The sequence below is a fragment of the Microtus pennsylvanicus genome, chromosome 11 (genome assembly GCF_037038515.1).
Source record: "Microtus pennsylvanicus isolate mMicPen1 chromosome 11, mMicPen1.hap1, whole genome shotgun sequence".
Classification (NCBI taxonomy): Eukaryota; Metazoa; Chordata; class Mammalia; order Rodentia; family Cricetidae; genus Microtus; species Microtus pennsylvanicus.
The window spans coordinates 47,135,223-47,151,553 of NC_134589.1; the positions used below are offsets into that span (position 1 = coordinate 47,135,223).

Sequence of the window (16,331 nt, forward strand, 5' to 3'; positions counted from 1 at the left end):
AAACTGGGATGAGGGAGTAGAAGAGAGGGGAAGAGGGCATGAGAAAGTGAGGAATCAGGATGGTTAAGTTAGGGGCAGGAAGGAGGAGGAGAGTAATAAACGAGATATCTTGATAGAGGAGATCATTATGAGGTTATGAAAAAGCCTGGTTTCAGGGAAACACCCAGGAATCTACAAGGATGACCCCTAACAATAGTGGAGAGGGGGCCTAAACTGGCCTTGCCCTGTAATCATATTAGTGACTACACTAATTGTCATCATGCAGTCTTCATTGAGTACCTTATGGAAGGAGATGCAGAGATCCACAGATAAGCACTGGGCCTGGCTCTGGGAGGCCATTTGAAGACAGGGTAGAAGGATTATATGAGTAAGGTGAGGGGTCAAGTCATGATGGGGAAACCCACAGAGACAGCTGACCTGAGCTGGTGGGATCTCACAGACTCTGGGTGGACAGGTAGGGAGCTGGCATGGGACCAACCAAGACCCCCTGCATCTGGGTGGCAGTTGTGTAACTTGGTCTTTTCTGGAGCCTTTAGAAGTGGGACCAGGACCTCTCCATGATGCATGAGCTGGCTCTTTGAAACCTATTCCCTATGGTGGGATGCCTTCTTCAGTCTTGTTTCAGGGGGAAGGGGCTTGATTCTGCCCCAACTTGATATGATATGCTTTGTTGATTCCTATTGGAGCCCTTACCCCACCTAAATAGAGAAGAATGAGGGGTGGATGGGGTGGGTAAAAGGGAATTGGGTAGAGGGAATAGGAGAAGCAGAGGGAGGGGAAACTGTGGTTGGTATATGAAATAAATAAAAATTATGAATAAAAATAAAATGAAGTAAAATACCAGGACCAAAAGTTAAAAAAGATTACGTACAATTTATTCAATTGTTTTAACTTCATGAGGATGCGTTTATTATTATTACTGTTTCCATTTCAGTTAGGAAATGTTGGCCAAAGGCAGCTATAATCAATATATGTCAAAGCCAGCAACTGGTGAGCCAGTCTGGACTTATAGTATTCACCACCACTTTCTGTAGAAGGCAGTGACTTCTCTGTCACAGGAGCTACTAGATCACAGGGAAACCACTATCATTAGGGCTACTATGAAGGTGACATATATTAGGTGGTCTAGATTCTGTTGATTCTTTTCATCTCTCAGAATCTGGAAAATCTGGAAACCTGCCATCAGCATGCTACATTACAGAAAGAATGGCTGTACTCTAATGCTTCTCTGGTCAAATCCTAGTGAGAAGATGAGCTGTGATTCTCTTTCTTTGAGACACTAGACAGCAGATAGACCTATGTATAGGCTTGCAGAAATACCAGATCTCAATTATACCAGGGTCCTTGCAACTCCCAAGCCGTAATTTCTAATAGAGTCTGAACAGCAGAGGCAGAGAAATCCCAACAGTGAGGATGGAATAGGTCAGCCCAGAGCTTGAACCTTGGAGACATTCTCTTCAATAGTCTCCAAATCACTCTTGAGATCCACATATCCCCTAAGGGCACAAGCAGATGAGTTTCCATGAGTCTCAACAATTACTGTGACTTGAATCTGAATGAGAGAGTGATATAAAGGAGACTTTATAACCTACTGGCAGGTTCCCAATCTTATTGCTAAGACCCATTTGGCTGCTGTTTGGAAGGTACCTCCTCCTCAGGCTCCATCCAGGACAGCACTTTTTGCTCCTTCTGCTTATGGACCAGAAACTGTGAGCTTATACGTTTCAACCATCCCATTCCTATCTTCTCCATCTAAGCAGAACACAAGGATGCTGTTCCAAGAATACCTGGACCCAGGTGCTAGTGTAGCTGCTTGTAAAAAGCTACTTGTGGAACAGGGGTGAAGGTTACAGGTCCAGGATGTCTTATGACAATATCTGTTGACTTCAGGTAGGTCTGAGGACATTGAAGACAGAGTACTTATAATGGCTTGATCTAGCCACATAGCAGCACCAGCTGTACAATGACCATGCTCTTCCTGGACCCTCATAAAGTCCCCACAACTTACATAGAATTGTCATAACTCTTTATCATATCATATACTAGGTGAAATGAGCCACCAAATATTATACAGAGAGTTTAGAGGGACACAAATCTCAGCCTGACTCTAAACCCTAAGTCCTGAAGATGTAATATATAAAAGACAGACTGAGAGAATTCCTGCTCTGACCACTCGATTCCTGGGGCTTTGTCCATGAACACAGGGCTGGAAAGAGGCAGTTGTAATTTGGTTACCCCAGTCTAAGAAATTTCTATCTCCTGACTTGTGTTGCATGTGTGTTGTGTGTTATGGACATGTGCAGTCCATGCAAATGCAGGATCTTAAGAGAGAAATTACAAAGACGTGTCTGCTCCCACTATTTGCGACTTGGCAGTGGTCCCTTTGCAGAGTCAGAGTCACAAGGAGTGGGACTACTGCAGAAATCTAAAAACATGCGAGGCATATTTCTTTGGCCTAGTCTCTTGTACCCAGATGAGAAGGGTAAGCAATTGGGCTCACCTGCCCTTGAAAAATTGTCCCAGTACCACAGCTCATGTCAAAGCCCGAACACTCTCCAGGGGTGTAGATATGAGTGGTGGGCTGTGTGTGAGACTAATGCCTTCCAGGAAACCCAGGCCTGTTCTTGATGTATATCCCTCTCTTCTTCTCAACAGTACAATGTTATTTTTGCTTCTTGTCTGGCTTTCCACAGAAATCATATCTCCCCCATGACAGAACTCTAACATCTGACACCATGGACCTCCATGCTTAGCCCCTATGCTCACAAACCACTCTTCTTTTACTTTATATATTTTTGTTTATCTGTTTATTATACCAAAACTTTTGTGTTGCAACTTTGCCTTATATTCTTGAACTGTATTTTTATAATCAAACTTTTTTTTTGCAATAGACCATTCATCAAAATGTTGCCACATTCAGTAGTCACTTAGCATATATACTCAAATACTTATATTTATATCAAATAAAGGGTTGAATATCTCTTTTCAGAAAGGGTTAGTGGGAGCTGCATTCAGTGTGCTAATACTTATAAATAGCAAGTTACTGAATAAAGCCCTTTTACTGACCTGACTCAAAACCCTCTACAAGACAAACACACAGACTTTTTTTCTATGTAACTTCCTTCTTAGTCCACAATATCACTGTACTCTTGCTTTGATTGGCTAATGTTACCATCTACAGTCTGAATTTCTGTCCTCAAGGATTTTTCCAAAATTATAAACTTGGACTTCATCTATGAATTAATGGTTAGAGTGAGTTAGTTGGAAAAACAACTCTTCCATGTATGCAATCACACCTGCATGTTATGAACATATTTTTAGTTCTATAAAAAGCCACCTCTGCAAATGAGCCTGGTCAAGAAAAGGAGAACACAAGGAATAAAGAATAATGTTTGCTGGAAACGGTTACCAGACCAAGGAAGGTTCACTAAAAGGTTTGTAGAGGCTACATTGTACTTGTTAGTCAGTAGGCAGTACATACAGCTATAATCCTACGGAACAGGCAAAGCAGTAGATGGAGGGAAATAGCTGAGAAAACAGAAAGAATATAAGAACGAGATTGGGTTTGATACATGGATACTTTTTCCCCTTAGGAGCAAAGGGACAAGATAGAGGTAGAGACGTGGGAATGACATGCATAAAAAGCGTGTTAAGAAATTGTTTTTTTTAATGGGATAAGATAATCAATGATGAGTCTAGTATTTGGGTATCATGCTGGGCTGTGGGAGTGACAGAGGTGTGGATGGACTTCCATAGGTGTTAGCTACGCTTGATGAAGAGTTGACAGGTCTGCTTGGGATCTGGCCTCAAGAGTTCTAATCTCAAGCCTTTGTGATTTTCCCACCACCCTTTGGCAGTGCTGGGAGAAGACAGTGGAAAAATAGAATGCTGTCTGAGGGTGGTATATTTGGGAAAGAGGACATAGATAGTCAACTCAGTGTCTGGAAGGTAGATGTAAAAATGGCAAAACTGAATTATATAAACTGAGATTCCACAAAGCTATAAATCAGCATGACCATAAATAACCTAGTCATAATTATCATGAAGCATGACTTGAAGATGAAGTTTACAGGAAATTATTAACCTGGGTGATGAACATTTGAGAATTAAATGACATTAGCTAAAGATCATCCAAGCTATTCTTACTCCTTTCACCTGAGTCTCACATTGATCCTGTCTTACTTGACAGGATTCAGGACCCTGGACCCCTATCCAACTATAAATACATAGGATTCACTTTCTACTTCTCAGCAAAGAATTCTCTCTGTTTCCTAGCTTCCATGAAATATCATCTTGAACCACTAGCTCCATGGTGGCTCTGAACTAAATCATCACCTGCAGGTACTATCTTTACTTGAAATCCAATTTGTTATTACCAATCTGGTGTTAAAATGCCAGAGTGTCTAGAGAGTACCATGGCAAAGACCCTAGACTATTGTTTTGTATTTGCTCCAGTTTTTCTGTTTGATTTGCTTTTCAGACAAGGTATATGTGTAGCCCAGATTGGCCTCGAACTCTCAATCCTCCTGTCTCAGAATTTTGAGTTCTGGGGTTATAGAAGTGCTGCCACAATAGAAAGTCTTTTCTAATCTTTTAAAGTAGATACTATAGATACACTTGGAATTCTCTTTGTTCCCATCCCAAATTTTATTTTCCTGCCTCCCGCTCCTACTCCCCATCTCATTGGAAGTACCTTCCACCCAGGCCTTATACTTTGCTGCACACCAATATATTACCTTATGTTAAAATTTATTAAAGAGAAAGCACACTTTCCATGGGCAGGCGATTTCTAAGTTTCTCATGTGGCAGTCCCATCCTACAACTGACCACATGCCAAGGCTTTCTAGGAGCTACTGGAAGTGTTATTGTTGACTGAAGGTATATACACTCCAGAGTGAGAGAGCAGGATCTGGTTTGATTCTTTACATATGGAGATGCAGTGTTTCCTAGCACTGTTTGTTGGAAAGGCTCTTTTCTCCAGTGTGTATATTTGGTTTCTTTGCAAAAAGTCAAGTGGCTGTAGTTGAGTGAGTTTCTGTCTGGGTGCCCAGTTCTATCCCATTCATTTATGTGTCTGATTTTGTGATGGTATTGTATTGTTTTTATTTCTATGATTCTGTGGTATAACTTGAAATTAGATAGGGTGAAACCTTCAGCAAAATACTTACTACTCAGGGTTTCTTGATAATGAGATTCTTTTGTGTTTTCATATGAATTTCTGTATTATTATTTTTCTTTCTGTGAAGAATGGAAAAAAATAAAAAAAAAATAAAAAAAAAAAAGAATGGAGTTGCATGTTTAATTGTGAGACTAGTGAATCTTCAGACTGCTTTTAGGAATGATTATCATTTTCACAATATCACATTTTCTGATCCATGATATGGGGAGGTCTTTTGATCTTTTAGTGCCATCTTGATTTATTTCTTTGTGTTTTGCATAATAATTGTCTTTCTTTTCTTCAGCTAGATTTATTCCAAGGTATTCTATTTTGCTTGAATTTGTTGTGATGGTTTTCCGCACTGATATCTTTCTCAGAATTTGTCACTGGTATACAGGAAGGATACTGATTTTATAAAGTTAATTTTGTGTTTTGCTATAATTTTCTGAAAGTGTGTCAGCTATAGGACTTTTCTAGTAAAATCTTTAGAGTCACTTATGAATAGAGTCATATAATCTACCATCTATAGAGAAGGATACTTTGATTTCACCCTTTCATATTTGTATATCTTTGACCTTGTTCTATTGCTGTGTTAAAAAGGGTGAAAGAAGGTCCGGTTTCATCCCATGCTTATTCAGTCCCAGTCCCGCTGGCCTTGGTGAGCTCCCAATAGATCAGTTCCACTGTCACAGTGGGAGGGTGCACCCCTCATGGTCCTGACTTCCTTGCGCATGTTCTCCCTCCTTCTGCTCCTCATTTGGATCTTAAGAGCTCAGTCCGGTACTCCAATTTGTTCTCTGTCTTTGTCTCGATCCATCGCCAGGTGAAGGTTCTAAGGTGATATGCAAGATATTCATCAGTATGGCTATAGGATAGGGTCATTTCAGGTTCCCTCTCCTCAGTTGCTCAAGGTACTAGCTGGGGACATCTCTCTGGACACCTGTGAGCCACTCTAGAGTCAAGTCTCTTGCCAACCCTAAGATGGCTCCCTTAATTAGGATATATATTTCTCTGCTCCCGTGTCCACTCTTCCTTTATCCCAACCATCCCATTCCCCCAAACTCCCCCCATTCTCCCCTTCTCATGTTTCTCTCCCCATTTTCCCTTAGCCCCATGCCACCTCATCCCCAAGTTCCCAGGTTTTTCCCTGCAATCTTGTCTACTTCCCATATCCAGGCGGATGACTATATGTTTTTCTTTGAGTTCACCTTCTTATTTAGCTTCTCTGGGATCACAAATTATATGCTCAATGTCCTTTATTTATGGCTAGAAACCAATTATGAGTGAGTACATCCCATGTTCATCTTTCTGGGTCTGGGATATCTCAGTCAGGATAGCGTTTTCTATTTCCATCCATTTGCATGCAAAATTCGCAAAGTCATTGTTTTTTACTGCTGAGTAATACTCTAATATGTATATATTCCATACTTTCTTCATCCATTCTTCCGTTGAAGGGCATTTAGGTTGTTTCCAGGTTCTGGTTATTACAAACAATGCTGCTATGAACATAGTTGAGCATATACTTTTGTTGTATGATAGGGCCTCTCTTCTGAACGTGGCAGACAATGAAGGCTGATGAGAAGCCAAGGACAATGGCACTAGGTTTCAATCCTAATACATGAACTGGCTTTGTGGGAGCCTAGCCTGTTTGGATGCTCACTTTCCTGGTCCTGGATAGAAGTGGGAGGACCTTGGACTTCTCGCAGGGCAGGGAATCTGGACTGCTCTTCATTTTCGAGAGGGAGGGGGAATGGAGTGGGGGTGAGTGGGAGAGGGGTAGGGGTGTAGGGGGAGGGGGTGATGTGTGCGAGGAGGGGGAGGGAAATGGGAAACGAGGAGGAGGTGGAAATTTTTTTAAAATAAACAAAAAAAGGGTGAAAGAATAACCATTGCTTAGCTTTTGAATTAAAATAACTTTAGAAAAATTTGTGAACTACAAACTATACAGAAGATAACCTTAGCAAACTGATCACAAATGGTTAAATGGCTTTTAAAAAATGAGAAACTATTTTCTCCCATGTAAGAGCCCGTGTGTGTGTGTGTGTGTGTGTGTGTGTGTGTGTGTGTGTGTGTGATTAGGTGACTGTTCCATCCCATTCAACTTCTTCAACATTTCTAAACTGGAGTGCAGGGAGTTTGTGAGGCACTGGTGGTAGCAGAATAAATAACTAAGAATAGGGACAAAAGACTCGAGAGAAGCATGAAGTTATGTGTAAACAAGAAGCCACCAAAGGAAAACATAGGAAGGACACAGTCTACCTTGTGAATGGGACATCTGGGAGGAACATTCACAGGGTTTTTGTTGGTAGGACTTGAATTTAGAGATCCTTAAGACTTACAGTCTTCCTATTCCATTGTATTTACTCTAAGCACCGGAGTGTGAGATCACTGTGTTTGGTCAAAGGAACAGTGACATATTCTAGGCTAGTTTTTCCAAGAGAGCATTTGAATATGAGTATATGATTGAGTATCCTAATGATGGTTAGTGAAATGGGTGTGATTCTGGATTTTCCTGAAACTGTGAGGCTCTAGGAACAAAGGCTATGTTCCGTATGTTGAACAAAAAGAAATAATTCATATTTGTCCCATGTTTGTGATTTTTCTCTGAGACCAAACTATGACTCTAGATCATGCAATATGAACTTTAAGTATGAAATAATCAAACTTAGATGGGGCTGTGGTGATGCTGTTCGGAAAAATGAACACTTCTGATTACACAGTCCTTATTTCTTAGACAGATTAGTCTTTATAGACAAATGATGATCTGTACCATTGATTGATGGGGATTTCCCCAAGTTCTGTGGCTCTGAATTTCATGGACTCGGGTACATATAGAGAAAACTGTTGGATATGGGGAGTGGTAACATATAGATAATAACTGTAATAATGGTTCTGAGTTTGTGTCTGATTTCACCTTGAAGGAGCCATGAGAGAAGAAAACGAGTCTTTTACCACAGAATTCACTCTCCTGGGAGTTACCAGGCAGCGGGAGCAGGAATATTTCTTTTTCATCCTCTTCCTGTTCATTTACCCCATCACAGTGATTGGAAACATGCTCATCATCCTAGCCATTCACTCTGACAGTCGCCTTCACAACCCCATGTATTTCTTCCTTGCCAACCTCTCCCTTGTTGACATCTTCTTCTCCTCTGTAACTATCCCCAAGATGTTGGCCAACCATATGCTGGGCAGCAAAGCCATCTCCTTTGGAGGATGCCTGGTACAGATGTATTTCATGATAGCTTTGGCAAACACAGACAGCTATATACTAGCTGCAATGGCATATGACCGAGCTGTGGCCATCAGCCGCCCGCTTCATTATGCAACAATCATGAGTCCACGGCCTTGTATCCTGCTGGTTGCTGGGTCCTGGGTGATTGGAAATGCCAATTCACTGGTCCACACCATACTCACAGCTCGCTTGTCCTTCTGTGGCAACAAGGATGTGGCCAACTTCTACTGTGACATTACTCCTTTGCTCCAGCTGTCCTGTTCTGACATCCGTTTCAATGTGAAGATGATGTACCTCGGGGTGGGGGTTTTCTCTGTGCCATTGCTGTGCATTGTCATCTCCTATGTCCGGGTCTTTTCCACGGTCTTACGGGCTCCATCCACCAAGGGCTTCCTCAAGGCCTTGTCTACCTGTGGCTCTCACCTGACAGTGGTGTCTTTGTATTATGGAACAGTCATGGGCATGTATTTCCGTCCCCTGAACAGTTACAGTTTGAAACATGCATTAATCACTGTAATGTACACGACAGTGACCCCAATGCTGAACCCTTTCATATACAGCCTGCGGAACCGGGACATGAAGGCTGCTCTGAGGAGACTCTTCCACCGCAGCTCCTCATCCTCCATGTGAGACCACACACTGTAGACACGGTGCCCCCCCATCAGAAGCACTAATAAATTTAGCTCCAATATCACCCTGTCATCTTTACAGCTTGAAATTCCTTTTCTCAGGAGCCTTCTGATGGTCTGAGAATGCGACTCATGGAATACACTAATTTCAATATATTTCTGCTCCCTTGGGCAGAGTATAGCACTGGGTACAGTTGTCACCAACCTACTTTACCAGAAGAGTGCAGTTGGGGGTATAAGCATAGACTTAAACATGGACAAAATTGGACTGATACTCTGTGTTCTACATGTGTCATGGGATGAGTTCACAGTAGCTCATGCTTTAAAGACTAGAGATCACTGTTTGCATGCACATTTTATCTATTATGCTTGCTCACTGCTTGGCTTACAAGCATGTGTGAACATTGCCCGTGTCAACATATGGCAATTTCTTTACAGTCTTGGAATACCAAGTGCATCAATAGCTCTTAATGCATGTGATATAAATGGATGAAAGTACTAGTTTGTGATTATGGTTAGAGATAAGTAGACCTGGCATTATTTATCTGTCCCAATAAATCTCTAAAGAACCAAGTCTGGGAGATTACTTTTGTGTTTCCTTTACATTTAATATACTTCTAAGGCTCACCAGACTCCATAAAATCTTACCAAAATTATAGCAATCATATTTATTATATTTACAAATAATTATTATGTGTTTTAATTACTTTAATGGAACTTTTGGTTAATTATAATGTGAAAGAAAGGTACAAGACTAAAGACTTGGGTGTCTGGTAAGAAGTGAGAAAGTCTGAAGTGGTGGCACACACATTTGTCCCCAGCACTTGTAACGCTAGACAAGATGACCTTGAATTTAAGGCCACTGTAGGATAAATTGAGAATTTGAGGCTATCCTAAGATACTTAGTAAGATTATAATATCATTTATAAATACTTTTAGTTTTAGCCTCTGATCATTTATAGCAACTTGAAAAAAATACTTGTTTTTTTTTTGGTCTCTCCTGATCTTTTTCTATCTACTGTAGCTGCTTTGATTTTGGTATTTGGGTTATTAATGACTATCTCTAGAACAGTGCTGTTTAATGCTCTGTGGATGAGATTCTTCAGTGCTGATCTGAAATGACTGACTTGAATTTGATATTGGGGCTTGTGAGAGGTACCCTAAGATTTCCTGACAAGGGGTTACCTTGTTTTCCATTACTGATCTGCACTTATCAGTCCAGTGCCAGCCTTGCCATATCCTCTGTGTTCTCCAGAAGGCTGGTGCTTCTGTTTGGATAATCTCTAGAAAAAACACTGTTTATAGGAATCATTTGCCTTCAATCTCCCTTTGAATAACTTCACTTTCAAAATTAAAACATCTGACTTATTGATTTTTCTTAAAACTTAGAAGTTACCTCTCCTATCAGAGTAATATTATAGGCATGATGTCCAATATCAGTCATTTTTCTAACCCATTCATCTATGGGTACACTGGTCTTGCCTTTAGAGATTATTATTTTTTCATTCAGATTCAGCATTTTTGAAAAACAAAGAATTTATTAATTCTTGCCTAGCTTCCGAATTTGATACTCTTCTATTTACAGCTAAAGTCAATCTCTAAAGTCAATTAATCAGTGAATGCTTTCTTTGGATCTTGTATAATTTCAGTAAATGGTTTAGATCTTTCTCCTATCTACCTTATCCCAAACACTTAAAGATGCAATGTGACCCAACATCAAGGTGGTATCATCATGGTCTACTTGTTTTTGTATCTTAGCATATTGACCTTCACCTAGAAACTAATCTTGGGAAATAACGATACCTGTAGCCCCATTTTTCTATTCTATATCTTCCTTCCTTCAACCATGATCCCTGGCTGCAGTAGGGTCATAGAAGAGTTTTGGTGAGGATCCAGTGACAACAGTGTGCCAGAAACTAGAAGCCTTGAACCAGACCCATTGGTCTGGTCATTACTCATCGTAATAACATTTGCTATGTTCCCACTGCCATGAGGTGCTGGAGAGGTGGGAAAGATGGAAAGGTGAAGAGGTTTTGTTTTGTTTTATTCTTGTATGTGTTGGTTTGTTTTAGTTTGATTTTTAAAAATTTTCTTCTGGAGGGGGCTCTGCAGAGGTGAGCGGAGAATATGGAGGGACTAGGAGATGAGCAGAACTGGGGTACATGCTGTGAAATTCCCAAAGACTCAATAAGGAAATTCTGTTTTAAAAAAAGAGAAAGGAATGAGAACCTGCTGAACATAGGCTTTTTTTTAAGTTATTAAATGTGTGTAAGTGTTTGCCTACATATACGGGTGTACACCACATAAGTACCAGGTGCCCACAGAGGCCAGAAGAAAGTGTTAAATCCATTAGAACTGGAGTGCAGATGTTTGTGAGCCACAGTATGGGTACTGGGAACTGAACATTGGTTCTTTGTAAGAGCAGCCAGTGTCCCTAACCACTGAGTCATCTTGTAACCCTTAAAATTCACATTTTTGTACTTACCAGTTTGTTGCTAATGTTTAACAAAACTGTATTGTGTGGGAGCCATTCAGGAAAAACAAGAGATTCCTCTTTTGCCTGTTGTACCACCAATGGTACTATGATGTGTCTACATGAAGGGACCAAGAAGACATCCAGATCTATGTGTGGTCTCTTCATAGTATGTCTCCGCTTCGTAAATAAAAACAGCACAGTGTTGCTCAAACAAGCTACCACTGAGAATTCACACCTCTGAAAGTGACAGTTTGGGTCATCTCTCCAAATGTGGAATGGGATGCAGCTGCTCACAGCTCCCTGCAGAGAAGGGTCAGATGTGTGCCATCCCTCCTCCAAGCCCTTTGTCCTCCCTGCCCAGGGGACATGACTTCCTTTTACTAGGAATAATCCCTGGGTGACTCAACATACATTATTTTCCTGTTTACCCTTTCTCCAAATATGACTTTGTATCAAATTCTTCATATTAAAGATTTCTGGTTTAAGTTTACCATGTGTGATTTTTTTCTTCCCTGGTTGAATACTAAGTAATACTCCTTGGCACATGTAATTGTGATATAATTGTGACAGCTAATATTGCTTGCTAATTTACAAGATCTAGAGTTACCTGACATAAAGCTTTGACCACGCCTTTGAGGTAGTCTGTAGATTGGGTTTGTTGAGAGGTGAATATCATCCCTAAATGTGAGCAGCATTATTTCATGGACTTGGGCTGTGAATTGAATAAAAAAGGAGAAAGCAAGCTCTTTCTGTTTCCAAACTGTGAATGAAAGGTGACCTCACACACTTCTGATGCCATCTTCCTTGCCATGATGGATTTTGCCTTTGAATTGTGGGCCCAAATCACCTCTTCTTTCTACTGCTTTTGCCAGATACTTTGTTAGAGCAATAAGGGAAGTAAACAATGCCGTAGTCTTTTCTGAACTTAGCCCTCAGTCAGTGGTCCTGTTAATATCACTCCAGGTTAGCCCTTGGACAGTGGGACAGTGGTTCTGTTAATGTCACTCCAGGACAGCATGAATTACTGCATTGGGGGGGATGACTGAGATAGTGACTTCAGAGATAACTTCAATAGTCTGTGTTTGCTCTTATACCTATAAACATCCCTACAGATTCTTAAAGGAAATGAGGGAAGGTCTAGCTCTGTGTTAGGAATTGTGTCAGTGTGAGCTTAGCAGTCAGGGGGATTGGAGCTGTCCCGAGACTCCAGAAATTCTCAAATGTCCTTTGTGGTTTTCTCTTTGGCACTTACTATTTTTCTACAGGAAATATATCTAGTTCTATTTGATCTTGTTAGATTGACCCATAAAAACAGAATTCACCTTGTATTCATTTTGGGATTCAGCTTGTTAGAATTTTGCTAAGGAGTTCCTATGTATTATGTTGTTTTGTAGAAATTTGAAGACAGTTAATAATTTATTTTGGGGTGTTTATGTGTGTATGTGCACACTTGTGAATAAGTGCACATTTAATCATGTGCTAGTGTAGATGGAATAATGGGGTTAAAGTTTAATGTTTTCCTCTGTCATTCTCCACCTTATTTTCTTTTTAAAGTGTCTGTTCAACTTTTAAAAAAAATATTAATTTATCCATTTTATGTGTCAGTGTTCTATCTGCATGTATGCGTACATGCCATCAGAGGGCATCAGACCCCATTATAGTTGGTTGTAAACCGCCATGTGGTTGCTGGGAATTGAACTCAGGACCTCCGGAAGAAGCCTGTGCTCTTAACCATGGAGCCATCTCTCCAGCCCTCATGTTATTTTCTAAAAAAAGCTTTTCCTTTGAACACAGAGCTCACTGATTTGCCATCCATTCCCAGGGATCCTTTCAATCACACCTCGGTTCTGGGATTACAGATCATGCAGCTATACCCAGCTTTTTTACATGAGTTTTGGGGATCCAAATGCAGACCCTCCTGCATGTGAAGTACTTTAATCGCCCTGTCCTGGAAATTCCCTAAATAAAATACCTTTTCTTTCTTTCTTTTTTTCTTTTCTTTTTGGTTTTTTGAGACAGGGTTTCTCTGTAGCTTTGGAGCCTGTCCTGGAACTCACTCTTGTAGACCAGGTTGTTCTCAAACTCACAGAGATCTGCCTTAAAGGTGTGTGCTACCACCACCTGGCTTAATAAAGTATCTTTTCTTTCCCATCAGTTGGTCAATCACTCATATTTGTATTTATTCATAGCCAGATCCTTAGATCACTCCCAGTTTGGTGCATTAGAGTCCTGCAAACATGAGAAACATCATCTCAGTCATCCAAAGATAAGGTTTTGAAGTGTGACTCACCTATAGAAGATGATAATTTTATATTTTCTGCATAATTAGCAAGGCAGCTTGTGCACTGTTAGATGGGAAAACTTTTTTAAAATATCAATAACTATCTTATCAATGGGAGAATCTACTGAGGGTATATTGGAGTTCCACCATAGTTCTCTAGTGACCTCTGAATTAACTTTCCTCTTCTGGGAATATCAGCCTGTGATTAGGACAGGTAGCTGACTCTCACCTTTTCTGGGCCACATTGGAGGAAGGTGGCCACGTTATTTTCTATACTGTTCTTTCCCTTTGATTTATATGAAGGCCAAGTATTTGATCACTACATTTCAGGTTGTACTGAATTAAACTTGCAGTTTGTTATCTTAATCATATAAGAACTTTTGTAACTTAAATGATAACAATCCTGCTAGTTACTGTCATCTGAATAAGACTTTGGTAAGAGTATCCTTAGGAACAGTCTGCTTTAATTAAATATGAATGTAGAATAGAAATCCATTCCCAGTACAGTTTTTTTTTTTTTAAATTAAGGATGGAGTACTGGGCAAGATGGAAAATTTCTGCAGTCTCATTACTTAGAAAACGGGGGAGGAAGATGGAGAGTCCAAAGCCAGCCTGGCTACTTATGAGACCATGTCTCAAGAAACAAAACAAAAAAGACATAAGGGTAAGTAAATTGTGTGTAATATGGTAACCTCTGTTCATGTTTAGATTAAACTTCAGAAACTAATATTTACATCACCCATACTGATATTATATACTCATATCCCCATTCATATTTATGTGATGTGATTTACATGACTGAGACTGTGAAGATACAGTCATATGTTAGGACAGATCTTATGCTCACAGGCTTGCAAGGCTAGTAGATAGAAAAAAATTATCATGCAGTGATCTACAGTCTTTGAAGCATGAGCTACCGTGACTACAGCCTGTGGCATAGGCAGGACAGATAGCATTAGTCTGATTTTGCCGTGTTAAAGTCAATGCTTAGACTTCCCCAGAGACTCTGCTGGTCAGTAGACTGTGATATCTGAACACAGAGTCTTGTGCTGCAAGCTAGTCATGGGAGCAGAAATGTAAAGAAATCAGTTGCCCCCTCAGGCTATCAGAGGCTCTTGGAAAAGAATTTCAAGCTTGAAAGATGACAGGCAACTCCTGCAGGGGTGATATTGGAGCTGGATTTTCTAGTGCTTCTGACTAGGGACCACAGTGTCTGCAGTGGGAGGTCTTACATGGGGGATGAGGAGGCACTGTGACAGAAGAGTTTCCTCAGAGCAGCCTTCATGTCCCGGTTCCGCAGGCTGTATATGAAAGGGTTCAGCATTGGGGTCACTGCTGTGTACATTACAGTGATTAATGCATGCTTCAGACTGTAACTGTTCAGGGGACGGAAATACATGCCCATGACTGTTCCGTAATACAAAGACACCACTGTCAGGTGAGAGCCACAAGTAGACAAAGCCTTGAGGAAGCCCTTGGTGGATGGAACACTTAAAACTGTAGAAAAGACCCGGACATAGGAGATGACAATGCACAGCAGTGGTACAGAGAAAACCCCCACCCCGAGGTACATCATCTTCACATTGAAACGGATGTCAGAACAGGACAGCTGGAGCAAAGGAGTAATGTCACAGTAGAAGTTGGCCACATCCTTGTTGCCACAGAAGGACAAGCTAGCTGTGAGTATGGTATGGGGCAGTGCATTGGCATTTCCAATCACCCAGGACCCAGCAACCAGCAGGATACAAGGCCGTGGACTCATGATTGTTGCATAATGAAGTGGGCGGCTGATGGCCACAGCTCGGTCATATGCCATTGCAGCTAGTATATAGCTGTCTGTGTTTCCCAATGCTATCATGAAATACATCTGTGCCAGACATCCTCCAAAGGAGATGGCTTTGCTGCCCAGCATATGGTTGGCCAACATCTTGGGGATAGTTACAGAGGAGAAGAAGATGTCAACAAGGGAGAGGTTGGCAAGGAAGAAATACATGGGGTTGTGAAGGCGACTGTCAGAGTGAATGGCTAGGATGATGAGCATGTTTCCAACCACTGTGATGGGGTAAATGAACAGGAAGAGGATGAAAAAGAAATCTTCATGCTCTTGTTGCCTGGTAACTCCCAGAAGGTTGAAATCTGTGGTAAAAGACTCGTTTTCTTCTCTCATGGCTCCTTCAACATGAAATTGGACAGGAACCCAGAATCATTAGCACAATGATTATCTATATATTAGCACTTTCTGTATCCAATGGCTCTCTTTCTACATATACCTGTGTCCTTGAAATTCAGAACGACTAAGATTGGGGAAATCCTTGTTGGTCCATGACAAAGGTGGTCATTTACTCCTGAACCCTCTCATCTAAGTAGTGAGTGAGCAACTCTGAGTTGCATTTTCTTCATCAACATCTTTACACACCCATGTAAGATTTGATCCCTTCATAATTAAAAGGTGTCTTCCATTGCCTAGTGCACAGCTGGGGGGAAATTAAACATTAATTGCTCATTCAGCATGTAAAACAGTTTTCCTTTTGTCAAGAGTTTAGAATTACAAATTT

General features: G+C 40.8%; 2 protein-coding genes across 2 annotated transcripts; one reads left to right on the top strand and one right to left on the bottom strand.

The window, feature by feature from the left end:
* The first annotated feature begins 8,084 nt into the window (after window positions 1-8,084).
* On the top strand, window positions 8,085-9,020 carry LOC142831914 (olfactory receptor 1A1-like). Its single transcript, XM_075942337.1, has one exon. The coding sequence runs from the start codon at window positions 8,085-8,087 to the stop codon at window positions 9,018-9,020; it is 936 nt and encodes a 311-aa protein (XP_075798452.1).
* Window positions 9,021-15,004: 5,984 nt separating this feature from the next.
* Window positions 15,005-15,943, bottom strand: LOC142831915 (olfactory receptor 1A1). Its single transcript, XM_075942338.1, has one exon. The coding sequence runs from the start codon at window positions 15,941-15,943 to the stop codon at window positions 15,005-15,007; it is 939 nt and encodes a 312-aa protein (XP_075798453.1).
* Window positions 15,944-16,331: the final 388 nt, after the last annotated feature.

Bases quoted from the DNA above. Each gene is read 5' to 3' on its own strand.
- LOC142831914 (XM_075942337.1), top strand. From the start codon at position 8,085: ATGAGAGAAGAAAACGAGTCTTTTACCACAGAATTCACTCTCCTGGGA.
- LOC142831915 (XM_075942338.1), bottom strand. From the start codon at position 15,943: ATGAGAGAAGAAAACGAGTCTTTTACCACAGATTTCAACCTTCTGGGA.